General features: G+C 37.1%; 1 protein-coding gene across 4 annotated transcripts; it reads right to left on the bottom strand.

The window, feature by feature from the left end:
* Positions 1-26,221, bottom strand: rhot1b (ras homolog family member T1). Of its 4 annotated transcripts, none has more exons than XM_061910642.1 (20): positions 25,822-26,221; positions 20,464-20,522; positions 20,297-20,378; positions 20,178-20,221; positions 20,036-20,089; positions 19,914-19,966; positions 16,214-16,322; positions 12,478-12,579; positions 10,910-11,008; positions 10,710-10,818; positions 10,330-10,450; positions 8,334-8,418; positions 7,963-8,108; positions 7,207-7,307; positions 6,984-7,114; positions 6,814-6,894; positions 6,558-6,680; positions 6,292-6,494; positions 3,023-3,145; positions 1-1,537 (listed from the first exon to the last, which is right to left on the bottom strand). In XM_061910642.1, the coding sequence occupies exons 1-20, from the start codon at positions 25,856-25,858 to the stop codon at positions 1,420-1,422; spliced, it is 1,980 nt and encodes a 659-aa protein (XP_061766626.1). In that variant the 5' UTR covers positions 25,859-26,221; the 3' UTR covers positions 1-1,419. The 4 variants fall into 4 exon arrangements, with proteins under 4 accessions (XP_061766626.1, XP_061766616.1, XP_061766633.1 ...); XM_061910632.1 differs by having other exon boundaries at positions 6,814-6,897; positions 25,822-26,220; XM_061910649.1 differs by lacking the exon at positions 3,023-3,145 and having other exon boundaries at positions 1-1,540; positions 6,814-6,897; positions 25,822-26,219.
* Between the last annotated feature and the right edge of the window lie 1,206 nt (positions 26,222-27,427).

Here is a 27,427-nt window from a genome sequence, read left to right as displayed (position 1 = left end):
TGAGACCAATACTGTATGTATTTATTGTACATTTCTTTCAACAATCCAATCCGGATTACAATTTATTGGGAGTACTTGTACATATACAGCAGGACAATGTTGCATATTTTGCATAAACCATACCTAGAAGCTGGGATTTTAATGCCGTGTCTAAGACAAGGGTGTCCAAAGAGTGGCTTTTCAAATTGGCATTACGCATATTGTACAAATAAAAGTATTTTTAGCAGTGCTTTAACAAAAAAAAATCCCATTAGTCACTTATATGCAGATTAATGACACAGTAATACACGCTGCTTTACCTGAATTGTGGATGGTTACCTGAAAGGTTGTTATCCGCTCAGAGATCAGGTTAATGCCTTCATCAGTGCACAGATAAGTGAGGAGACTCCCACTGTCATGCTTGTGGCAAATTTTAAATCAAAACATTCAGTTACCAAGTTTTGAGCAAATAAATGTAGTTCATTCAAGTAAAACACTTTTTTTAAAAAGTCCCGTATGACATTCAAACAATAAACCTGCATTTGTAATCAAATATTGGGCATTTTTTTTCATGTTAAATTAAATTATGCAAGTAAGAAATAACCCTGTGATAATTTCATGATGAATCCAAATTCAAAAGTTTGATTAATCGGACTTAAAAAATATATAATTTTTAGATATACCACTAATTAGCTTTGTCACCTCCAACACAAAGCTAAGATGTGGGTGTTTTGTTCAGATAACTAATTTACCTACACCAGATTAAGTCTGGCATCAGTGGGAAAAAAGTTTGGACACTCCTGGTCAAAGACTAGATGAGCATGTCGTCATGGTGACGAAAATCAAAGAGAATGTGGCCAGAAATAATAAAACATGCCTGTGGATCCTAACTTGCAGGCATGTTCAAACAATAGTCATTCATCCATTTTGGCCGTGGAACACAATGCATCGGTCCATATTGACAAACACACACAATGTTATTTACAGTATGTACACTACAGCTAATCTTAATATCGCATCTCTTAACAATTGCAGTCACCAGGCAACCAAAAAATTGTCCTTTTATATACCAATAACTACACTTTATCAACAGCTTCTACTATCTTCCAGTATAAATATATTTGCTTTTTGCAGACAAGCACATTAAATCAAAGTTCAGCATTGAAATAGAAAATGAATACATATTACAACTTGCTTTGTCACACTGAACAGCAGTGGGTCATTTACAGATTACACTTTATGGACACAAGTGTTTTATGTGAGCTAAAACAGCTTCCAATCTTCTGAAGGGTCATTTCTACAAGATGTTGGAGTACAAAAAACATAACATTTGTAAGGTCCGCATCTATGTTCAAGCTCATCCTGCGATGGCTATAAACGCAATAATTGTCCATAGAGTGTATTCTGTTTGACCACAGTTCAGGGTGGGAATAAGAGTGATCACCGTGCTTTGAGCAGAACTCTGTACATGGCGAAGCCCAGAACGGCAAACAAAGTGGCACCGACGCTCGCTCTCAGCCAGAAGGTGGAGCTCTTCAGGTCTGCTTGGCTCATGTGTCTGCTGGCACCAGAGAAAAGGAAAGAGACGCATTGATTGGCTAATGTTTGTAATTAATCTGTGACATCATGACTCCCTTCAATCAGAATAGAACAAATAGGCATCCATGAAGTGTTGGGGATGGAAAAAAAACATAATAGACACAGTCAGTGACAGACTGAAGACACAGCAGACGAACAAAAAATGATATCAAATGACAAACCAAAATATAATGTTAATATTAAGGAGAAAAGGAAGTATATATTCAGGGACATGTGATGGGTGACCACTGACCACAACGACGCAATGAATGTAAAATACAGTCAAAGTTGAATTAAAGGTTTAGAAATAAACTACCACCATGGCTCTTTTTTGAATGAATCAACTGGTATTTTTGTGGGGTAGAATGTGTTTTTTAAAATATATACCCTGTTATTTTGGTGTCAATACACCCCAAAAAAACTACTATGAAAAAATAAGAATTAAAACACAATATATATCCAATATGTGACACTCTGACATAGTATAGGATGAGAAAAAAGTCATACAACTGGCAGAATAAAATCCTAATCATGACAATAAACAGAAAATATTTAAAATCTAAAAAATAAAAATATTGTAATTTTGACAAATAAATCAAATCTAAATGCAATTAGATTTTTGACTTCAGAATACCTAACATTAGAAATCAATCCTGATTACCTCATTGTATTTAATATTACAAATTCAGATATATCTCATACGTTATTGTAAAAGTAGAACACAACAGCTGTTAATTTTTGTTTATTTTCTTTAAAATATACATACTTTTTAGTATCACAACTTTTTAAAATAAATATACTTTTGCAACTTTTTGTGCGACTTCATACTCATCATTTCACAACTTTTTTTTCTCAGAAACAACTTTATCATGGTAATGTTAAGAATGTATTCTTGTGATTATGACTTTGTTTTGATATCTTTTATTTTCAGTGTGGCTCTAAAACTTATTTTCTACTCCTCCAAAATACAAATTTTGTGCAAAACCTCACGCTCAAAAAGGTTTGATTATGTCTTGTTCATATAATTAAAAATTTTCTTCTAGACAGTCAATATTTTCAGTGCACTGGAAGGAATTTTTACCTAAAAAGTCCATCCATTGTACCAAAATCCATTTTTAAGTAAAAATTAAATCCAAAATGTTTGGTACAACAGTTTACATTTTTAGGTAACAATTTCAGTTAGACTGTTTCAGGGAAAAATGTAATCCATCGTACCAAAAATATTGCTTGACTAGAAAAAAAGTGAAAATAAAAGGACAGGGAAGGGAAAATGTTGAGACGTTATAAGTCCGGGTGTAATTAGTTTTTATGTACTTGTACACTCTTATTATTGCATTTGTTTCTGTTTACTGAGTTAATATTTCATCTTGGTCGATGGTTTGGGGTGTGTCAAGTTTATTTGCGCGAATGGAAGTCAAAGCAAAGAATGATATAAAGACAAGAAGATAGAAGGTTATGGAAGGACCTGCGCAGAACAACAGCATGGAGTTTAGCTCTGACCGTCTGCAGCAGCTCAGAGTTGAGGAGGTTCTGACACAAGCAGAAGGTGCACCGGTTACATGTGCACATGCAGCGCAGTCGTGCGTGGCTGAAGACACACACACGCACACACGCACACACGCACACACGCACACACGCACACACGCACACACGCACACACGCACACACACGTACACACACGTACACACACGTACACACACGTACACACACGTACACACACACACACACACACACACACACACACACACACACACACACACACACACACACACACACACACACACACACACACACACACACACACACACACACACACACACACACACACACACACACACACACACACACACACACACCACGCAAGAGGGAAAAAAGCAAGTTTAAAAGACCCCGTCACAAACGTCGAAACCTACCACCAAAAGAAGAAAATCAAAGTTAACATAATGATGTCATTGGTGGTTCACTTTAAGAAAACGTAGACAAATGTGGCGTTGTACTGATATTGCTGACCTGGAGGGCTTCCAGGGTATCTATCAAACCCAAGCCACAGGTTTCATGAGCAAGAAAGCAGCACTTCTATAGGACAGCAAAGTGTGCTGATGTGTGAGGTGAGTAAAAACAAAGTGACAATAAACCACAAATAAAATACCTCCTATGTTTTGAATATTTAACGTAGTTAGAAGTAACAGTCCAACTAAAATAAAATGTTTTTTTATGTTTGGACTCATACCACCTACAGTTATAGAGAATAATATACTAATCAGTCCCTGCAGGAATTCCTGATGTCACCATTTCACCAAGTCACGCAAATGTAACCAATCCCAGCAAATTATCCATGTCTTTGTAAGTTTTGGCCAATGCCTGCAACGTTCCTACATATTTTCGCCAATCCGTGTCATTCTCGCCAGTAAAATGTGTCTCTGTGCAGCATTCCAATGGTGTCTAATCAAAACATATGTTTGTTTCTTGTGTAGACAAAGCAGGAACAACAGAGTGTAACGATATATCCTACCTCCGGTTCCTCTCTACAGCTTCTGTGTAATGTACTATATAGAAGCATTTAGCAACACACTAGCATCATTATGTCATAGTTTATATGTTAATATATATTTATTTAACATTTATTTATCCAAGGGTAAAAGAACATATACTCCTTTGTATTGCTGACCTAGCAAAATTGTATTGAATTTAAATGTGAAGTGAATTATATTTATATGCGCTTTTCTCTAGTGACTCAAAGCACTTTACATAGTGAAACCCAATATCTAAGTTACATTTTTAAACCAGTGTGGGTGGCACTGGGAGCATGTGGGTAAAGTGTCTTGCTCAAGGACACAACAGCAGTGACTAGGATGGCGGAAGCTGAGACGGCCGCTCTACCAACCAAGCTATACCGCCCCGATCATTATTCATCATAGTAAATTACTTGCTTGCATAATTTAAATTAAATTAAAAAAAGACCCCGAAATGTTGCCAATTTTTTTTTAAATGAAGAAACTTTATTCATCCCTTTATTTGTTTTTCAGTAAAACCTGCCCAAACGGGGGTAGCCAGAACAGGAAGACTAATGGGTCACAAGATCAGCACTCTTAACACTAGTGTGAGCGGCAATGGGCACACAACGGCAGTGACTAGCATGGGGGGGAAGCTGGAATCGAACCAGGAACCCTCAAGTTTAAGTTTCCGCTAAACCAATACGCCCAATGCAAACTTTATAGTTCGAATGTCACCCACAAACATGATTTTTTTATGTTTTACTTAAATGTATATAATTTATTTGCTCAAAATCTGGTAAGAACTTTATCTAAAGTCCTGTCGGGGTTTGTTTTAGAGTGAAATTTACCAGTGGGAGTCTCCTCACTCAGTTTTGCACTGACGTCCGCATAGACCAGATCACGGACCACAAAACAACCTGCTCCACCTTTTGAGGTAACCAGCCACGGTTACGGTAAAGGAGCATGTGCACTCAAAATAAATTGCATGAATACTCTGCAACTATACATGATTAATGCAATATTTTTTTGTGATTAATCATGTGAGTCATGTATTATTTTTTCATATTTTTTATTAGTTTTGACAGCCCAATTATTTCTATTATTAGTTACATATAAATGAAACAAAGCAATTTGACAATGACGGGTATGTGACTACTTTTAAGTCTGTGCGGTATAAAAAAAGTAAAATATTTTCTGTTGCTATCATGAGCTTTTTGAGGCGACATATAACAATGAAAGTGATATTATGATTTGTTTTCTATATTTAAAACACTTCCTTGTGGTCTACATTACATGTAATAGTGTTTTTTGGTAAAAATTTTGCATAGATTATGTTTTACAGATCATTTTCAATTATGATTCCTGACCGTCTCAGATTGCGCTGCTTTGTGGGCGTGTCTTATTTACGTGGTTCCACTTAGACAGCATCTTCTCCCTGCCATCTTTATTGTAGTTTTTAGGGCTTCCATAGTGAGTCTACTGACAGACTAAGTTCAAACTATACGCTACTTTATACTACAATTGGCAACAGAGGAGGATGCATGTGCATGTATGAGCCACTCTGCTTCACAACAAGAGGATAGCGATAAAAAAATAACTTAATGATTACAGTGAGGATTACAGAGACGGACGCGTGCAAGGCAGTCTGAGTACAGTTATGCCACATATGGATAATTTGTTGACGTTTTTCCCAATGTCACAAGTTGTGTAAATTTCAAACGGATTGATTGGCAGAAATATAAAAGAAGGAAAGATTGTTTTATAAATATCTCCGCAATGCCTCCAAGGTTTGATTTCAAATTTTCAGGACTTATGCAGATCCCAAATACACAGGTACCAATAGGTAAGAAACGGTGGTTTGGCATAATAGGTCCACTTTAAAACATGGAGAACAAAGTCATAAAATCGGCAACTTTCTAAAAAAAGCTGCTGTGCATTCACAAAAAAAGCCCACACAAACATGGAGGGATGATTATTTAGCTATTGTAGTAAACACAAACTTACAGCAATAAATGTGTTAGTTAACAGACAATGACATAGACTGACGACGAAGCAGCAACGCCCACAAAAGTGAGTGTCAATACAACATGAGAAAGAAAAGCCTGGAAAAAGACAAGTCAGATGTCTGTCAAAGTGATGTAAAGGTACGTTACTTCCTTCATTTCATAAATTCAGCTGCGTGTGTGACGTTGTTATTGTGCTAGCATTCAAATCATGCAGGTGGTAGGTGCCTACTTACGGGTACACGGCCATGGTGGTGAGTTTGGTGTAGATGTCTTTGCTGGGTGCTGCTGCGGTGTTACAGGTGAACGACTGCGGAGGCGGCATTTTGTGCCTCCGACAGAACTCTAGAGGACTGCAGGCGTAGAACTGTTTGGTCTCGGGTAGGTCCGACTTGGCCGCTATCATCATGCACGGGATCTTGCAGTCCGTGAAGTATTGCTGCGAGAGGATAGCGTGGTTTAGGTGATAATACAAATAGGACATATTTCAATTTAATTCTACCTTAAAGACTTTGGCGCAGTATCCGAAGGAGTAAGGGTTGCTGACGTCATACACCAGACAGACAATGTCACAAGCCAGGTCGGCGTCAGACAGGTAATCAAAGTCAGGGAACACTTCATGAAGCTGATGAGGGGCATAACTGATTGTTAAGACTCACAAGTGTGTGAAATGGTATAACAAGAAAAAAGCTCTGGAATATTTTTCAGCAACAATAAAGCAAAAAGTTGCCCATGAATCTTAAGAACAGGACACTTACTAGAAGGTATTTCTCCTGGCCGTAAACATAAGACGTGCTGATGGCGTAATAAGATCTGTGTTCCTCTTTGATCGTTTGCTGCTGCTGAAACAACAAGAATAAAAAGTATGGGAAAAAGATTTTGACAACATTATCGCATTTGATGAGGCTTCTTTATGACTGTCGTTCACCATCAGGTTTCTCCCCAGGAAGGCTTGCAGGAAGCCGCTCTTGCCGCTGCCAACATCGCCAAAGACGTTGCATCGGAAGACACCCCGTTGAGTCTGCTTCTTCTGCAAGTCAATCTTCTTATCTCTGGTCACTGCAGGGGCAAACGCCACACACACGTCCCAAGATTAGTTTTACACAGAACATGTGAACGGCTGCAGTCAAAGTGTAGCAGGTGTAAATTACCTGTAATAGCTGCCACTTGGGACTCTTGTTCAGCAATAATTGAATAGCCAAGGTAGCCCAAATACTCCAGGCATCGCTGGACATCCAGATAAGTTGTTAAACTATGCAGATGAAAAGAAAAAAATAAATAAATATGTTTTTTTATTTTAATGATTAAATACTAGAATGTATTTATAATTATTCTTATATGAAAGCAATACTTCAAAAATGAAATTAAAAAACAAGACAATAAACTCCCGTATTTGTGACTCCAAATAACATAAACCAAAATTATTCAAGACGCTATAAAAATACAAAAAACATTCAATTAAATAAGTCTAGTAACAAAAATCAAAGAGGCTGTTTGCTCAAAGTTGCATTTTTTAAACCACAAGACAATGCATAACAGCAACACCACCACCGGCCATCTTATGTTAACATTAGTGGTTTAACAAAACATATATCATTTTTAAAATGTTTTTCCCAATTAGTTATGTCGTTACATACTAAAAATGTGTAAATAACTAATTTTGCAATGTTTATATATATGCGGTTTATAGCCCTGTGTGGCTAATATATCGAAAAATCTTTTTTCCTATAATATTTAGTGGGTGCGGCTGATATACTGGTGCGTTCTGTATCCCGGAAAATACGGTAATCAATAACATTATTTTTTTATTTTTAAACCAAATACAAAATAAATATAATTAATTTTGAATAATTAAAAGTATTACTCAGATATTTAAAATGTACAGTAAGAGAAATGTGACCACTCACGTCCACTGTGAGAGATATCCCTGGTACGTGATCCAGCCCTGGTCATTGGTGCAGATGGTGTTGTTGACATCAGCACCCCAGGGCATGTACGGAAACACGTCGAACAAGTCGCTCAGCTCTTCAGGTGACAAGGCGCAGTCACGGTCCTGACATAAACAAAGGCTGGTTAACAAGTCACATGATCACACTTTCCCCTCTAAGCTCAACAGCTAATTCTCCTGCCAACAGGTGAAATCAAGACTCAGCAGGGTGTCACAACCAACTTGCAGGGGTTGAGGGAGCGTTTATGGACACTAGTGCTGCACACTGAGCAGCTTTGCTGACAGGGCACAGGTTAAAGAACAGACAGCACTGGACTTGAGAGATTATACCTTGTCATGCTTATCAAAGACACTCTGGAGAAAGAGGTAGGCAGTGTGGTTGAGCTCTGTGGTGCAGTCAGGAGGAATTTTCAGTCTGGAATAAAAACATTTAAAAAGAGATTGTCAAAGAGCATAATATATGAAATGAACACCTGGGATATGATTTAAGAAAAATAATTAATTGTAAGGAAGACTAGCAGGGTGCTGTATATGCGCAACAAATCCAGAGCATGGTCCTGATATAAACCATGCCTAAAACACAACAGGATACCTAGGTACAAACTTCTATTAGGGCCACACTGAAAATAAAAAAGCAAAACGTATTTTTGTGTCTTTCTTGCCATTTCCGGGCCCTAAATGGCTGTCATAGTGTACCAATTTGTTGGTTTAACTTCTCAGATTTCTTCTGAGCAGGTGAGATGCATACTTTATGATCTACAATAAACTTCCAGGAAGCAAGGAAGCGAGAAACCAGCAGACCACTCGATGATGTAAACATAGGGACACACGGTAGTGATTATGCCGTCACTATAAATAGTTTGTCTGCGTTAGCGCTATAATAATATCATTAAAACTTTGTTAATATTCAAGTCACGAAATGTAAATTAAGAATTGTTGGCTGTTTTTGAATGGTTATTTATTGGATTTAATGGGCAAAATAGAGGACCTCTCGTTGGCTCCACTGCAGGTGGACTTTTATTTACGTTTATTTAACATTTAAAATACATCAAACAAAAATCCATTCATAGTCATGTCTTTCATAATGATTAGCAAAATTCCCCAAAAATGTGCAGTTGCCCTTTAAAAAAATACAAATATTTTGACTCAAATCCAATTTTAATGTCAGAATCAAACACACAAACATTTACACGTTTTACTTGAATGCATGTCATTTATTTGCCCAAAACTTGCAACCAGTTTTATTTAAAGTCCCGTTTCGGTTTATTTTGAAGTGGAATTTGCCACCGAACACACCAGTCGCAGTCTTTGCACTGACCTAGGGTGCATTGACCTGATCACTCTGTATAACAACCCACGGTACCTTTCAGGTAACTACAAACGGTTAAGGTAAAGGAGCATGTCCACGCAAATTAAAAATGTGTGATTAATCTGTGTTTATCAATGATTAATGCTTAAATTTTTTGTGATTAATCTCATGCGTTAACTTTGGCAGCCCTACTTTAAATATATATTTTTTTCTTGTTAAAATAATACAGTGTTTTTTTTTACTGTGAGTATTCATGGTTGCAATTATATATAATATATATCCTCTTATTATACACAAAATAATGTTATATAAGGTCATCATGTATTCTGTTAAATAGTAACAATAAGAATAAGATTACTATTATCTGAGTGATAGGGCAGGACATCATATGCTTTTACTTCTTTCTGCTCCTTTGCAAGGATATTTTATTTATTTAATTTTGTTTAAAATGTATAGATAGAGCATTGTTGGTTGTTGTGTTCAAAATAAAGATTAAAAGCAGAAAAAAATATACATTTTCTAATGTGTATAATAACGTTATTACCTTTTTTGAGACTTTTTCTTTGAAAATACAATTTTTTTCTTTTCATTCTCATTAGAAGTCAACGTTTCCTTAAAAAAGGGTCACTTCACATAAAAAGGCAGGACTCTTTTCTTTTGGAGTTAATTTTAGACCTTGTTTAAAAATAAGACTTTTCTTCCTAAAACAATACTCAACTTTTTTCATTAAAAAAAAAATATATGCATTTTCTAAAAGAAAAACAACAACAAAAAAACTTTAAAAATAAATAAATAAATAAACATTTCTTATATAAAAAGTAAACTTTTCCAAAAATTTGTATTTTTTTCCTTTGGAAATTTTTTACCTTGGAATAATTTTTTCTTGAAAATATACAACTTTATTCTCCACGACTGTTTGTTTTTCTCTTCAATGGTGTCCTAATAGTCCTCCACACCTCTGGGCCCAAAATGGACACAGCAACGCAGCTCCTAATGGTCATAATGAGTGAGACATACGGAGGGAAGAGGTAATCCTGATGGAGCTCCAGGTCATCATCATAGCCGAACCTCCTCAGCACCGTCCACGTGGTTTCATGGCGACCTCTCTGGATGAACAGGGTGTGAAGAAACAGGAAGCCTGGAAAAGGGATGTCAAAGAAAAAGCATGGTTAATAATAGGAGCTTAGAGGCCGGGGGTTTAAAACATTGTCTTATGGGTGGCGGTGATTTCTGCCATCTTTCTGTAGATTGGACTTTTCACAGTGAGAAAGTAAAGTACAATGGCACTGAGTGGTGCGCAGACCTTGACAAATGTGCATATACTCTGTTGTTGTGTGTGTGTGTGTGTGTGTGTGTGTGTGTGTGTGTGTGTGTGTGTGTGTCTGTAATTCATCAACCTTTCAGAGTGAGCCCGTTCTCACATACACCATCCGTCAAATTCTTCCTCACAACATTTTTCACGTCCTCTAATGCCTGCGGCTCCAGTGGCATGTTGAAGCAGGTTCTCTATGTTGGAACAAAAATGACAAACATGTTTATTTTCATTATTATATTGGTGGAATGTGACTGACAAAATAAACGCATATCTCGGATTTACCTGGAAGAGGTTGAGCTCATTATCGTTGAGAATTCCGTCATTGTCCAAGTCGGACACCTTGAAGATTCGAGTCAGCGCTTTGACACAATTTGGCTTCATCTGTGGTCCAAATAAAAAGACTCACGAGTGTCACTATGGCGATGGAAACAATTACAAACATCTCTACATAGGAATTAATAGCAGGAGACAAACATTACGTATCCCATCAGACATCTCTAAAGTCATGGTTTCCCCTTAATTTATTCGATTGTGGCGCACTACCATGGCAAAACATATGCCCCCAAATATTACAAATTAGTTAGTTTTTTTGTTTGTTTTCTTTTTACATGAAAATGAATTAAAGTAACATAATGTATTGTAGCGCCCAGAAGAAGACACACAAAGTCAAACACTCTTTTAACTTTTATTACTAATCTTATGCAAACAGTCGGCCCAATTCCATCACGTCATCCCTCCCGTGCACGGACGCCCGTCTCCGTGCTTCCCCAGACACTTAACAACAATTTCTCATTCTGTGCCAACACGGTGTGTGGTCACAGACCATGGGAGCAATCCACATCATAACACAAAAACAAACACATTAACACCGGCAGGTCGTTACAGTATGAATTAATATACATAGTTTAATATTTGCGCGCTATTAACTAGTTATGCACTGGAAATTCAGCTGCCGAACAAACACTTGGATCAGTGAAAACAGCACTGATGACACCGCTGCTTCTGGATCAGAAGCAGCATGTCTATGATGGGGACATACTTTAATATATCCGAGATAGATCACCGCAGCCACAGAAGAGTCTTTAAACACAAGTGCAGTCTACAATAACACCAAAAAATATGCTAGATTTGCTGCTAGTCGTTTTTAATAAAGATAAAGTGACTAAAAGGATGGGAGAAGTATCTCGACACTTGAAAAATCTTCAACAAAATATATTGCACAATAAGCAGCAACATTTGAAAAATACAGCAAAATTTAATTATGTAAGACAAAGATATGGTAATACTAATTATTAACAGATTTGTTTTAAATGTGCGCATAATTGTTGACATCCCTGTTTTAACAGAAGTGTAGATAGAACCATGTCACAACAGAAAATAACCACCTATTAAAAGTAAATTAAAAAGTAGATTATTAATGGTTTTGAGGAAGTAATACAACCGAACAGGGCGCAATACATTACTGCACATGTCAGTAGCCCAATTCAGAGCCTTTGTAACCCATTTGGTATTGGTTGCACTACCATTCCCAGTTGGAAAGGGATTCATATGGCCCTAATCGTCAGGGTTTACCCGACACATTTTACAGTTTATGTGACTAATTTGGGACGTGCAATATTCACTTCAGCCGCCATATGGCAAATGCATCATAGTAAATTGTACTATGATGTCATATTGACCACTCACCCACCACTAGAGGTTTCCTGGCGATCTGGGGGAAACCCTGAAAATATCTCGATAATGGCACAATGAAGCCTGTTTAGTCAATGCCTCTTGGAATGAGAGACTCACGTCAACATTAACGGGTGACAAAATAAACGGTTGCACTGTTTTCATTAATTGACGCTTACGTCTTTTTTCTCGGGACAGTAGAGGGGGCTCGTGGGGTGGAGAACTGCCTTTTGGGCGTAGTAAAACAGCTCCGAGATGTTCTTCAAATTCTTTGCTGAGCACTGAAAAAACAAAAGTAGAAAAATGACTTATTTTCTGTACATTGAGAACAAAGGCTTGAGAGTGTGGTACACCATTTACTGCTGCACAAAGTGTAAGCTTGTAAGAAGTAAGCCTTAAAGCCTTCAAAAGCAGGTGAAAAATACACTTGGCCTCTCACTTGACGTTTAGATGAATACAGAATGACAGTGTGGTGCAAACAGCCTAATGGCCTGTGTGCGCGCGTCTGTATGTGTATGTGTGTTTCTAAGAGTGTCCATGTGCCAGGTAAGGCCAGACAGGGTATTAAAACACAGTACCCGTCTGAGCACCATGCCTTGTCTGATTATCCAGTCGGTATAAACACAGTCTGTTAGAATGAGGTGTTTGCCGCCATCACTGCCGCTGTGAGAGTGAAAAGTGAAAGCAACAAAGAAAAAGCAGAAAAGAAAAATGCCCTCAGCAGTAAAATGACTTTGCTTTTACTGATATTTCTAAGCTATCTAATACAGAACAAAAAGGATCCAGGGTTTTTGGTGTATTTTTTGTTGTCGCCAGTTTTGTTTAGCAATATGAAATTCGATATTAGCTTGTCTTGACTGTGCCCACAAAAAAAAGTCTAAAATAATCCACGTCTAAAACTCATTTTGAATCAAAATGTCAATTTTTGGGGTCATTTTAGCAATTGTTTCCAAAACAAACTTGTCCTATTGCAGTATAGGGACCATTTGTGTGACAACGGCACATTCCAAAAGTAAAAAACTGTAAAAAAAGTGAAAAAACGCTGGTACTACTATTAATTACTAACTTGCTTTATCATCTTGAATGCAAGAACTGAGAATGTTTTGTCTAGGGGAGCATAATAATTATTGGATCGATACGAGGAAGTACCCCAACAAAACAATTGTTTTTTTTTAAATTGCTCTGATAACTGATACATTTAAAAAAAAAAAAGCTCCATGAGGCAAGATTACCTGTATTGTGCTGTAGGTGGATTAGAGTGAGCCAATCAAGCGCTCCTTTTCCCCTGCTTGTGCTGTAAATGAACTGTCGTCAACTTCCTTTGAGCTAATTGTAAATAAATATGGCATTGATCGTCTGGGACGTTTTCACTATTTTAGAGGAAGACTTTACACCAAATGTTCTACAAACATTCCGCAAGGAGAGAAAAAAACATGGCCATTGAACACATCAAAGTTTATCAGTCACCTGAAACGCCAGAATCACAATGACGCTTTTTAAAACCTAGGAAGAAGACGCACGCGCTGCTAAAGGAGCTGCTACAAAGCTGCTACGAAGCCAGGGGCAAAGAAAAGCCAGAAGCGGATTCCTATCGCCGTGGTGTTTGAAAAGTGCAAAACGTTTGCCAGAATCCAGGTGTAAAGCGATCTGTGATTGCATCGTGGTAATGATGGTGCTGGACGACCAGCCCATTACCATCAGTGAAGATAGTAGTTTTTGTCAGGACAAATCTACAGGTTTTTTGTCAAATCCACCTTTTAAAATTATTTTTTACCTCCAGGTAGGCCTTGGGTGGGCCGCTAACAAATTTTGCTGGATGATGTATTGTCCCACAAATTATTGCCAATTAATGATATTATTGTCATCATTATTTTGTGACCAAACTAAGCACTAATGTAATCATAGTATATGATAAAAATGAAAGTAACCATTTGAAAGGATATACACTTATATTTCTCATTACTGTAAATTAGTTTTTTGTTGTACTGTAATTGAAAGATATATTTATTTTAGTTATCCTATATAAAGAAACAAAAAAATTAAATGGACTTTCCTTTGTGAGCAAAAATTTAACTTGAATAAATATTAACCATATTAAATTCCATGGTTTTCCTCAGTTGGAAAAACTGCTATCACAGCATTCTCGCTTGTTCGTCCGTGTTGATGAGTGCGTATTGCCCATCCGGTTTGAAGCTGAAATATTGCCACAACAAGATATTTGGCTTTGTAATCATATTTTCATCTTAATTTTTGTTACTTTGCACAACTTCTCGTGAATAGGGAGACGATGTCGGTCTTTCTGTGTGCTGTAAACTTGCGGTCCCGCTCTCTCCACCGTTAAAAATATTGTGGATGACTGAAAAGAGGGCTCACTGCACTTAGTTAATTCTAATTCTGCGCTCATGTACTGAGGACAATGGACAGAGTGAGACCTCTTTCTTCCTGTTTGAAGCGAGAGACGAAAAAAATAAACACACACGGACAGAGAAATGCATCATAGTTATCGACTTCATTTTCATTTTGACCTAGGCCCAGGCCTACATCCAGGTGTTCACAAACTACTGTTAAATATAGATTTAAAACATTAATAAGCATAAATAAGTTATCTGTATTGGCTTGAAAAAAAGTATTTTGCATCCCTAGTTTTTCTTTAAATATATGTAACTTATCATATTTAATTTGATTGTTTCTTAGCATGTTTTACAAAGTTAAAGAATTTTGTACAACTAACATATTTAAACAACATACACAGCTGAACCTTGATTTACGATCTCCTCATTGCACAAACTTTTCGATTTACGAACCACAGATCGGATAAAAAAATGCTTTGTTGTATGACCCTTGTCTTAGTGTACCAATGTTTATTCAGCCCATTGTCTGCCTGCATCATAGCCTTTTAGTGTCCAGTAACACAGCAGTTGTGGGCAGGCTGATCGATCTTCGGTGCTCAATCAGTCAGCAGAGCAGCGCTGTCGTTAGTTACTGTGCTAATTTAGAAGTGTGTTTCCCCCTTTTTACAACATTTTTTTTGAGGTTCGCTAGCTCAATATGAGTCCAAAGAAAGCAATGGACAAGCAACGTTTGATTTGAAACATTCAGGAAGTATCCACAATTTTGTTGACACTGCCTCCTACGCCATATTTCTTCTGCTCGCAAAGAAGATTAACCAACAAGGTCAGGTGGAATTCATGTTTTATTACTAACCATTGTAATGACCTGGCTGTTAAAGTTAAGGAATTATCTTTCTTCAAACTGTGTGCACACCACAGAGCTAGTGACAGTGTTGTATGTGTGTTAGCTGGTCGGCTGCAATTTAGGACAATTCATCTAGTTGTTGTTTGGCTTTGTTATTAAATAGAAAGTTAGTGCATCACCTCTTTTGTTATGTTTTTTTAATATACAATACTGTACAGCACTTTATATTGTGTTCCAAATATTGAAACTTTGACTAAATATGGACTTTTGTCAAAGATGGAACCCATTATTATTATTTTAATTGTTTCTTATGAAGAAGTTTGCTTCAATGTACAAACTATTTTATTTACAACCGCTGTTCAAGAACCAAATAAAGTCGTAAATCGAGGTTCTAATGTAGTTGACAGACCGGCAACGCTAATTTGTGGGGAAAAAAAAAAAAGTTTGGTCATTGCGTGTGGAAAGCAGCAAAATAAAACTAAAAGGTCTCTTTAAGATTGGACAACCAAATATAATATGCTGGGGTATCCCGTACTTCTTTGTAAAACTGATTTACTGGAGAATATTGTGTTTGTTCTGCTTACTTCCGACTCTCGCTACTCTTCTTACTGTAGGAACTACAACAATCAATTCATGTTGCCTGCATACAAAACTAAGATTAGATTATACTGTTTAAAAAAAGTTTTTCTTTATTTTTCTCAAGCTGCTGCAATTTCTCACCTCGACGCAGGTCTCAATCTCGCTGTACTGGTTCATGATGGGCAGGATGGTCTCCATGCTGCTGTGCTCCACCAGGTCGGATTTGTTTCCCACCAGGATGAGCGGAACTCTGAACATATAACACACATGAAAAATGTAGTTCATACTAGGGTTGCGCGATATAGACAATATAGAATTGGCTGACCACAGAGCTTTTAATAATTGTGTCATATCGTGGTAATAATGCATGTTGAAGTCGCATCCTTGCTGTGTCTCGTATATTTTACAGCGACGAGTAAACGACTGCGTCCTCACCGCAATGTAGCGTTGTCGCAAGCGGAAAACATCCCTCCATAGTGCAAAGCCGCTTCTAAGTCACTAATCCTAGCCTCCAGTGGCAAATAAAGTATGCTTCATACATGGAGGACAATAGAGGACAAAAAAATAGCTATACAAGCTTCAGCAGTACACACCATAGGAAGATACGCTAAGCTAAATCTTGAATGCAAACAGGGCGGATTGATACAAATATTGACAATAATGATACCCAGGACAGTATCAGTGTATGGTCGATACTACAGTGATTGATCAATATTGTTTGTCAGAAAATAATTTTTTGTTGTTTTTGTTATTGTTTACAAACTCACAAAATAAGTCCCTGTACACAGGGGGGTTGTATGGGCAAAAACCAAAGGATTTAAATCAGAGCCAATAGTAGTTTTTACTTTAGTCATTTTGCTCAAAATAATGTACGTAAGATAAGAGAATAAAGAAATACTTTGAATATTTATTATACATTGGCACACGGCCATCCTGTGCTTTTGTCTGATTATGATTGCAAGCAAACATTTAAACATTTTTTTAATGACGTTGAAAATTTTAAGTATTAGCACTGCTCTGACCAATACTGCCCTTGTAACTAATTGGTATTGCTTGGATTTGAATGGCATCAAGTCCGGCTCATTAAATATGCGCGTCAGTCAAGCAGCATCTGTTCTCAATAGGTAGTCGTCGCCATTTATTCCTTCAAACAGTACGAACTGTTCAAAATGCCAAAAGGATAAAAGTTTCTTCACAGTTCCTAGAGAGGTAATCAAGAAGGGCGGAAGAGTGTAAGATTTTCTAAAAAACGACGACAAAAATGGAACACACTCCAGTACAAGGGAGCAAAGTTGAAGATTGCATGAGTTTGTTAAAGGTTTGTTTGATATATTATTAATATACTTTACTCGTTTAGTATTTGCCTTGAAGTATTATCTTGTTATTATTTGTATTTAAATTTTTAACAAACAGAAACCGGAAATCAGAGTCAATGATACTTTGTCAGAAAAGGTACTTCTACCTCTCCCATCTTGTTTATTTTGTACACAAAGATGTTAGGGTACGTATGATAACAACACAAAAATCCAATACGGTGATAATTCAGTAATTGTTAGTTTGTTAAATGGATATGCAGTTACAGGTGTCAAGCTGTCGGGTGCTGGCCTGTTTACATGGACGCGTCCTCGCAAGAAGCAAAGTTTACTCATGAAATAAATAGAACTTTATTTTATTGATTCCTTCAGGAGAGTTCCCTCAGAAATGCAACCTTACACGAGCAAAAACGATGCATTTTTATCCGGAGGAGTCTCGATCAAGCCACACACAAAGAAGTTGTAGAGCTCAATGCTTTCCAAGCTTTTATCTGTTTTGTCATGTAGAATGACGAGATGTTGAAGCGCAAGATAGTTTGACATGTCAGGGAAGTCCACCGACAAATAATCTTTAATAACACTTGTCAAATCTTATAAAAGTATAGGGATCTATTCCATTCCATAGTTAGATTGTTTTGGCGGTATCTGCTTTTTGTAGGAAGATTTAGGCCCCTTGGGTACTCATCACAACAGCAAACTTGGCCGGGTTGACCACCACTGTTTTTCACTTCCGGGAAGGGGTTGTGACCTAACGAATACAAGCAGTTGGATCTATACTCAAATTTGTAGTATCTATCAAAACTAATGTAAATTATCTTAACAACTGGGAATAAGCACTTATAAAATTTTAACACGGGGGTGTCAAAATCATTTTAGCTCAGGGGCCGCATTTGGGAAATATGATGCAGCACAATAACATAACTTCAAAATACACCTATGACAAATTTAGATTGTTTTCTTTGTTTTACTTTGGCCCAAAATGGAACAAGCACATTCTGAAAATGTACATATCACAAATAATACTCTTGACAAAAAACTTCAAGTTAGTTGAAAAATCTGAGGAAAAATTGGTGCAGTTTCAAAAACACCATGAAGAACACAATGAACTTAGACTTAATCTTAGTGTTTCTACAAAACCATTCAACTCCAAGTACCAGCCCATCTAGGATTGAACAAAAAACTCTTCTATGTATCAACTACATCATTTGTCATTTCCACATATTATGTGCTAACACAACAAACCACACAAACTAAGGTAGAAACTATTCAGTTACTCCCTGCCTCTAAGGCATCACTGTGTATTGATAGAAAAGTAAAAGCTGTGCAATGTGTGAACAACTTTAACAAACCAAAAATAAAAACTTAAAAGACTGACAGTATTGCAGGAAATCACACACTGTTCACTTTATTTAAATTTACACAGAAAACAATAATTTTCACAGAACTATATCAATGTGTAGCATCTCATGTGGCATTTTAAGTGGCATTACCAATTGTTTATTTTACTCCAGTTTGTTTTATGTTGAGTCGAGGGGGAGGAGTTGCAGCCTGTGTACTGCGTACCTCTTGCTTGCTATACTTGCTCGCCTCGGTATAAACTATTTGCTTGCCTAACATAATCGCTATTACGACGTCCTGTGGACACATTTAGAACAGCAGTCTCTTTAATTTAAAAATGCAGCTCAATTTTACACGGAGAAAACTTATCTCGCGGGCCAGATTGAACCCGTGTATGTTTGACATCCCTGTTTTAACAGAAGTGTAGATAGAACCATGTTAAAACGGAAAATAACCAGCTATTAAAAGTAAATTAAAAAGATTATTAATAATTTTGAGAAAGTAAAAAAATGAAAAGGGCGCAATATGTTACTGCACATGTCAGCAGCCAAATTCGGAGCCTTTGTAACCCGTTTTGAAATGGTTCCACTACCATTTATATTTGGAACGGGATTCATATGGCCCCAATCGTCGGGGTTTACCTGACCCATTAAATAAACATGACGAATTTGGGACGTGCACTATTCACTTCAGCCACCAAATGGCAGTAGAGTGTTGAATATCTTAAAAGGTGTTTTGTGTTCAAGTTTGACCACAGCGTCAGCTATGTAGAGTGGCACTTTCCGTAATTTTCAGCAGACTGTATTGCAAAAGAATTAACACCCCACCTTCCTTTCAAGCAAGATCAACATAGGAATCCCTTCCCTACTGTACATACCAAAGAATATATAGTGACATATACCATGATGTACATTCTTATTGCAGGAGGCTACAATTATTTGTAATATATATTGCCATATAGATTTCAAGGCCATATCGCCCCTGCCTAATTGGCACAAATAATAAAATGGTTGCTTAAGCGCACTTAACTAAAGTTGGGTTGGTCTGGCTAGTGTGAGTAGTATTCTGATCCATGTTCTAACAATGTATACGTTACCGCACACAGCACCAATAGATTTGTACAGTGAGTGTACATTAGTTTGTAATGGTCTTAAAGATGTATGTTAAATCTAAAAATGTAAAATACACACCTGCTGTCCTTGTCGGTGTTGTCAGTAATGAGGGGAATCCAGTAACTGGTCACCTGTTGACATGAAATAATGTCAGGTTGACTGTTAATAAACTATTTATCAATATAAAGCACAGCAGTCACCTTCTCAATGGATGTCTTGTTGTTGACGGCATACACGATGCAGATGACATTTGCCTGTGGAAGGACACAGACGGTCATCAGGTGTCTTCTACTGATTTCACTTACCACCTTACTCCACATCTGGGACACAACCACAACTGACCTTGGAGATCTCCTGAAGCAACTGCTCATCCGTCTGCTCCGCTTCTGCGCAAGGACGATAAACACACCACAGTAAAGCTAAGTCTCATGTCCACAAAAAGCATTGTCATTTGAATTGACCTGAATAGTCCACAATGTGTGTGGGGACTCTCTCTGGAGTGACGTCTGCAGGTATGGTGATCTCCTCAGCTCGGTAAGGAACCTGAGAAAATACATTAATGTCTGTTTCAAGGATGCTGATCTTCATTGATGCTATTTAAAATAATAATAATAATATTTATCATTACCACAGTTGGGAACTCCTCGCTGACCAGAGACATGATGAGAGATGTCTTTCCCACCTTGGCTATGAACCCAGATGAGAAGGAGGAAGATTAACGCAAATCATTTTGTTTTTATGGATGAAAATTTTAAGTCCTAAAATTTAAAGAAACATTAACAGTGCTTGGAAATTCTAGCAAGTATTTCTACTGGCAGTATTAATTAATTTATTAATGGTGTTACAAAAAAGATCAACTAGAATACATAATGTTGGATATAGAGAACATCCAAACCGTGTATTCATTGAATCAAAAATACTGAAATTCCACGACATAGTGAATTTGCAAACAAGTAAAATTATACACAAAGCAAAGTATAATCTGCTACCCAGGAATAATTATTCACAACAAAAGAGAAATATAATCTTAGAGAAAAATGTAATTCAAATCATTTGTACGCATGTACAACACTTAAGACCTTCAGTATATCAGTATGTGGTATTAAATTATGAAATGGATTAAGCAAAGAAATCAAACAATGTACTAATATGATCCACTTCAAGAAATTATTCAAATTTAAAGTGTTTACAAAGTACAAAGAAGAAGAATCATGATAAACATTCTGAGTTTATTTAATCCATCCATTCATTTTTAAGATAAGCTTACTCATCTCACCATATGAAATGTAACTTACATCACAAATTATCATTTATTTATTTATTCAGGCTTGGTACACCTTTTCCATGGCCAAATTCAAGCACGTTTTAAGGACTTTCAAGATCAATTTTCCAGTTTTTCTAGTACCCTTCAAAAGGCAAAAACCATAGCCTTGTTGTTTAAGGTCTCCAAATGCTGTCTGTATGAAAAATACGGAAAATCTGCTAAAACCTAAGCCTAACATTTAACCAGCAGTTATCATTAACTGAATGGGGCATAGAAAATTAAGCATTGTTTCTGTAGACTATTCAATGTAATTGGTGTTTGCAAACATTGTTTACTTGTTTGTTTGTATCATCATCATTTATGTATACATTATTCCTTACAAGAAATAACATTAATTATTGTTTACTTGTTTGTTTGTATCATAATTCATGCATACATCATGTTCATTAAAACAACAACCTCCTGGCATAATGGACCGATGCACCACTGTCCTCTTGGGAGGCGACACAGAGCCGTATATAGGGCTATGGCATGACCACAACCTAATGTAAGAGCTTGTGCAAAGCCAACAGATCAAGCGTGTAGCTTTCATTTTTAAGGAAACTTTTTTTCTTCTTCCCATTTTATAATCAGACTATTGAGTCAAACTGCTGAGAAATTTGATGAACATTTCCAAGCATTTACAAGCATCCATCCATCCATCCATTTCTACCGCTTATTCCCTTTCGGGGTCGCGGGGGGCGCTGGCGCCTATCTCAGCTACAATCGGGCGGAAGGGAGGGTACACCCTGGACAAGTCGCCACCTCATCGCAGGGCCAACACAGATAGACAGACAACATTCACACTCACATCCACACACTAGGGCCAATTTAGTGTTGCCAATTAACCTATCCACCGGTGCATGTCTTTGGAAGTGGGAGGAAGCCGGAGTACCCGGAGGGAACCCACGCATTCACGGGGAGAACATGCAAATTCCACACAGAAAGATCCCGAGCCTGGATTTGAACACAGGACTGCAGGAACTTTGTATTGTGAGGCAGACGCACTAACCCCTCTTCCACCGTGAAGCACTTTGCATTTACAAGCACTTCACCCATAATTCAAGCATTTTCCAAACTTTGAAAACACAACATTAAAATCCAAGAATTTTCAAGGTTTTTAAGCACCCGTACGAACCCTGTTTATTGTTATTACTTATGGAGTATATTGTGAATAAATTGACAACAGGATGTGAACAAAAGTTTTAGCAACTGCTATGTAACGGAAAATGGGAAGGATTAAAGATGTGCTTCTTTTTACTCTTTTAAAGGCCTACTGAAACCCACTACTACCGACCACGCATTCTGATAGTTGATATATCAATGATAAAATCTTAACAATGCAACACATGCCAATATAGCCGGTTTAGTTTACTAAATTACAATTTTAAATTTCCCGCGGAGTTTCCTGTTGAAAACGTCGCGGAATGATGACGGGTATGATGACGCGTGTTCGTGACGTTATTGGTTGGAGTATTTTAGCCAAGCACCACTTACGGCTAAAAGTCGCCTCTTTTCATCGCATAATTACACAGTAATTTGGACATCTGTGTTGCTGAATCTTTTGCAATTTGTTTGATTAATGATGGAGAATTTAAAGAACAATGCTGTTGGTGGAAAGCGGTGGATTGCAGCTGCCTTTAGCACCGAAACACAGCCGGTGTATCTTTGTTTTTTGTGAAGCATTAACACAGAGCGGTCAAGCGAACATGTTTCTCAACGTCAATCAGCAAGTTTTTAGATGGGAAAATTGTGATATTAAGTTGGCTCTTACCGGAGACTTGAGTGGATTATGCAACCTCCTCCTGTAGCTGTCAAAAAGGCAGCTGTAATCTTGGCTCCTCCATTGGCTTCTCTGAGAGACACTGGCGTTCACCGCAGCCCTCTGACTTTCAAGTATGACTTTATAATCTCACTAAAACACTATTAACACAATAAGCAGATAAGGGATTTTCCAGAATTATCCTAGTAAATGTGTCTAATAACATCTGAATCACTCACGCTGCCGTCGCCTTTTTTATTTTTTTTTAGTGCTTCACTCTAACTTTCCATATCCACAAATCTTTCATCCTCGCTCAAATTAATGGGGAACTCGTCGCTTTCTAGGTCCGAATTGCACTTGCTGGTGGTGGCTATGATTATAAACAATGTGAGGATGTGAGAAGCCCTACAACCGGTGACGTCACGTGCACATCGTCCGCTACTTCCGGTACAGGCAAGGCTTTTTTATTAGCGACCAAACGTTGCGAACTTTATCGTCGATGTTCTCTACTAAATCCTTTCAGCAAAAATATGGCAATATCGCGAAATGATCAAGTATGACACATAGAATGGACCTGCTATCCCCGTTTAAATAAGAAAATCTTTTTTTTTTTAGGCCTTTAAGGACATGTTGAATAGAGAAATTGGAAATTGTGATGCATCATGTTGTATGCAAATAAACTCAAACTCAAGTTTTTAGTCTATAAATGCCGTAAGCATTATATTAAAGTATCACCTTCCAATTTTTTTAACATGACATTGTTATTATGCCCTAAATCTTCTAAATCAGTGGTTCTTAACCTGGGTTCGATCGAACCCTAGGGGTTTGGTGAGTCGGCCTCAGGGGTTCGGCGGAGGTCAAAACACACCCGACTCATCGTCTCAATAAAAACTTCTCCCTATCAGCGTATTACGGATACGGCAACAGCAGAAGTCACACTGATTTGCAGGTGTGTAATTTGTTGTGAGTTTATGCACTGTGTTGGTTTTGTTCTTTGAACAAAGTGATGTTCATACACGGTTCATTTTGTGCATCAGTAAAAAAAACATGGTAACACTTTAGTATGGGGAACATATTCACCATTAATTAGTGTCTTATTAACATGCAAATTAGTAACATATTGGCTCTTAACTGGTCATCATTAAGTACTTATTAATGCCTTATTCGGCATGGGTTTATTATAACGCAAACCCTAACCCCAACTTTAACCAAATAACTCCAAATGAAGTCTTTGCTACTTAGAATATGTTCCCCTAGTTCAGGGGTAGGGAACCTATGGCTCTAGAGCCAGATGTGGCTCTTTTGATGACTGCATCTGGGTCTCAGATAAATATTAGCTGACATTGCTTAACACAATAAGTAATGAATAATTCCCCTGGTAATCACGATGTTAAAAATAACGTTCAAAATATAAAACATTCTCATGCATTTTAACCTTCGTCTTGTGTTAGGGTCGGCACCGACCCGTTTTAGTTTTTAAATGCGTAAAAACACCATATACATTTATTTTTTTGCATCAAAGCTTTTTGACTTTGTCAGGAACCTACCTCTTTGTCAACAAAATAAAACATTTAAATTTTTTTCACAAAATTATAAAATGCTCTGGTAGAAATTATGCCCTTGGTGTTGTTAAATAAGATGATAAAGCAATGATAAGAGCCAAAACTGAACACACTGACAGCCAGCTCCTCTCCCAATCATGTGAGCTTTAGTGGATTCTCATTTTACCTTGTTATCCTGTACAAAAACAAACAAAAGACGGACACTAAAAGTGTCACTTTTTGCCACTCTGATTTTGTTTTTTTATTAGTTTTGGAACTTGTAATCTATTTCTCTTGGTTTCATTTGCTTGATTGGTTGTTGGTTGTTGTTTGTTTGATGTTGGATTTCTGTTGCTGAAAAAAATATGTTTTAGCCTTTTTCTTGAAGTAAATATATATGGGTCGAAATTGACCCGTAACACCATAGATGTTACTATAGTTAAAATTCTTAAAATGAAAAAATAAATAAAACACATTTATTTAAGAGATGTGTTCCAATACCCCTTAGTAATAGTTAGGTAACACAACAACCTTTTTTTTATTTATATGATTCTCTTGAGGTTCGTTTTACCATTTTTAAAAATTGAAATCGAGGGGTATACTGACAAAAAAAGGCCCAATGGCCCAAACCAAAAATATTAAAACCAATATTTTCAAGGATAAGGAAGCCTAACGAGGTAACCAAGAGATGAGAAACAAATTGGATGATAAATAATTGTTTTTAGTGTATTTTACAGCTGATTTAAGACATGGGTCAAAACCGACCCGTTAACATAAGAGATGGTAACAGAAAGCTAACACAAGAGGAAGGTTAATCCAGCCATCCGTTTTTCTACCACACCTGTTCAAGAAATAACAATGTTATTAAAAATAATTAGACTTATTATACTGTAAAAATGTTGGTCTTACTTAAAAAATACACGCATTTAGTTATATTCAGTGTTAAAAAAATATGATATGGCTCTCACGGAAATACATTTTAAAATATTTGGCTTTCATGGCTCTGTCAGCCAAAAAGGTTCCCGACCCTGGCCCTAGTGTCAAAAAACCTTTAAATTAAGTCTTTCTTACTTAGAATATGTACTCCATACCAAAGTGTTACCAAAAACACATAACTTTATCTTGAATTAAAAAAAAAAAACATTTTATTTTTCACTAAGAAGGGGTTCGGTGAATGCGCATATGAAACTAATGGGGTTCGGTACGTCCAACAAGGTTAAGAACCACTGTTCTAAATGAAGAATGTACTATATTCCACAACTAAGTAATAATCTGGATTCTGTCAATGATCTTGTTTTGGACGTCATTCTGTGTAAAACTGTCATAGCAATGCAGATAAGACAACAGTTAACGCAAAATGAATGAAAAAGATGCACTCACGCTCCCCAACAAGTAAGATCCTCACGTCCTTGCGCATCGTCGCTGGAGTGTGGACACATGTATGCTCCTAAGTGCTCAAGTATGCTCCTAAGTGCTCATGTATGCTCCTAAGTGCTCTTATTGTGCAAACACACACACTTGACCCCAGTCTACCCGGCCTGGCTAGCTCATTAGCTCGCTAGCTAGCTGCTACGTGCTATGTCCGCAGCGCAGCGCCGACAAACAACAGCTGGAAAATATTCGTAAACAAAATAATATATAGAAAGTAAACTCCAAGCGTAGCGTTTCACCTGACGGTGAGACACAAGGTGACGTAGAAGCTTGTGAGAGTGAGTGTGCTCGCCTTGCTAATCTGCTATGACTGACAGCCTCAGAAGGCGTTACCGCGGCTTTTTGACCACGCCCCTTCAGAAATCAGCTGAGCTGTCAAAGATCGTGAATGACTGACAGATGAGCAAATCTTTGCTGTATCGTAGGGATCACCAACCTTTTTGAAACCAAGAGCTACTTCTTGGGTACTGATTAATGCGAAGGGCTACCGGATTAATACACACTTAAATAAATGGCCAGAAATAGCCAATTTGCTCAATTTGCCTTTAACTATGTTTTATAATGAATAATTATGATATTTATCTTTGTGGAGACACTGATCACCTTAATGATTTCTCATAATAAATATATATAGAAACAGATAAATATCAATATGCAACACTTTATTGGTATATTTTCTCTAAGTGCACATTTTTAAAATTGAACATTTTCAAATGATCACTTCTAAGACAGTCTTGCGAAATCAAAATATCCCATTTTAACTAGCTAGCCACTAAATTGTTTAACAAATCATGAATTACTTTGCACCATGCTTGTACAAATATTAACTCATGTAAATACAGAAGTCAACACTCAAATGTTTTAATAAATCATGTCAGACTTTGAACTGGACACCAAATCTGTTATCTGTTTCTTTGTCAGTTAGTGGGAAGCCTGGCATTGCATGCTGTTAACTAGTGTGTTGTACTCTGGTGTGTAACTTGACACTGCAACTCTGAGTGAGTCTTGCAGATGTGCATCAGTGAGGCGTGTTCTGTGTTTGTTCTTGATGAAGTTCATGTCAGAAAAGGCTGATTCACAAAGATAAGTTGAACCAAACAGGCTTGCAACCTTCATAGCTGCTACGCATACACCACTGTACTTTTCTGTGTCAACAAGGCACCAAATGTTTGGTGCAGCCTAGTGGGCTTTAAATTTTCAGGAAAGAAGGGGAAGGAATTTAAAAGGTAAAAAGGTATATGTGTTTAAAGGTATATGTGTTTAAAACTCCAACAATCATTTTTAAGGTTATATTTTTTCTCTAAAATTGTCTTTCTGAAACTTATAAGAAGCAAAGTAAAAAAATGAATGAATTTATTTAAACAAGTGAAGACCAAGTCTTTAAAACATTTTCTTGGATTTTCAAATTCTATTTGAGTTTTGTCTCCCTTAGAATTAAAAATGTCGAGCAAAGCGAGACCAGCTTGCTAGTAAATAAATACAATTTAAAAAATAGAGGCAGCTCACTGTTAAGTGCTGCTATTTGAACTATTTTTAAAACAGGCCAGCGCGCTAC

This window comes from Nerophis ophidion, linkage group LG01 (assembly GCF_033978795.1).
Source record: "Nerophis ophidion isolate RoL-2023_Sa linkage group LG01, RoL_Noph_v1.0, whole genome shotgun sequence".
NCBI lineage: Eukaryota > Metazoa > Chordata > Actinopteri > Syngnathiformes > Syngnathidae > Nerophis > Nerophis ophidion.
Note: the sequence above shows the minus strand (reverse complement) of the source record. Positions and strands in the feature narration are given on the sequence as shown.

Excerpts from the sequence above, each read along its gene's own strand:
- rhot1b (XM_061910632.1), bottom strand. The coding sequence starts at position 25,858 with ATGCGCAAGGACGTGAGGATCTTACTTGTTGGGGAGC. Across the intron at positions 11,009-12,477 it reads ACTGTCCCGAGAAAAAAGAC|ATGAAGCCAAATTGTGTCAA; the intron begins GTAAGCGTCAAT and ends TTTGGACCACAG. Across the intron at positions 6,681-6,813 it reads GCCAGGAGAAATACCTTCTA|CTTCATGAAGTGTTCCCTGA; the intron begins GTAAGTGTCCTG and ends GCCCCTCATCAG.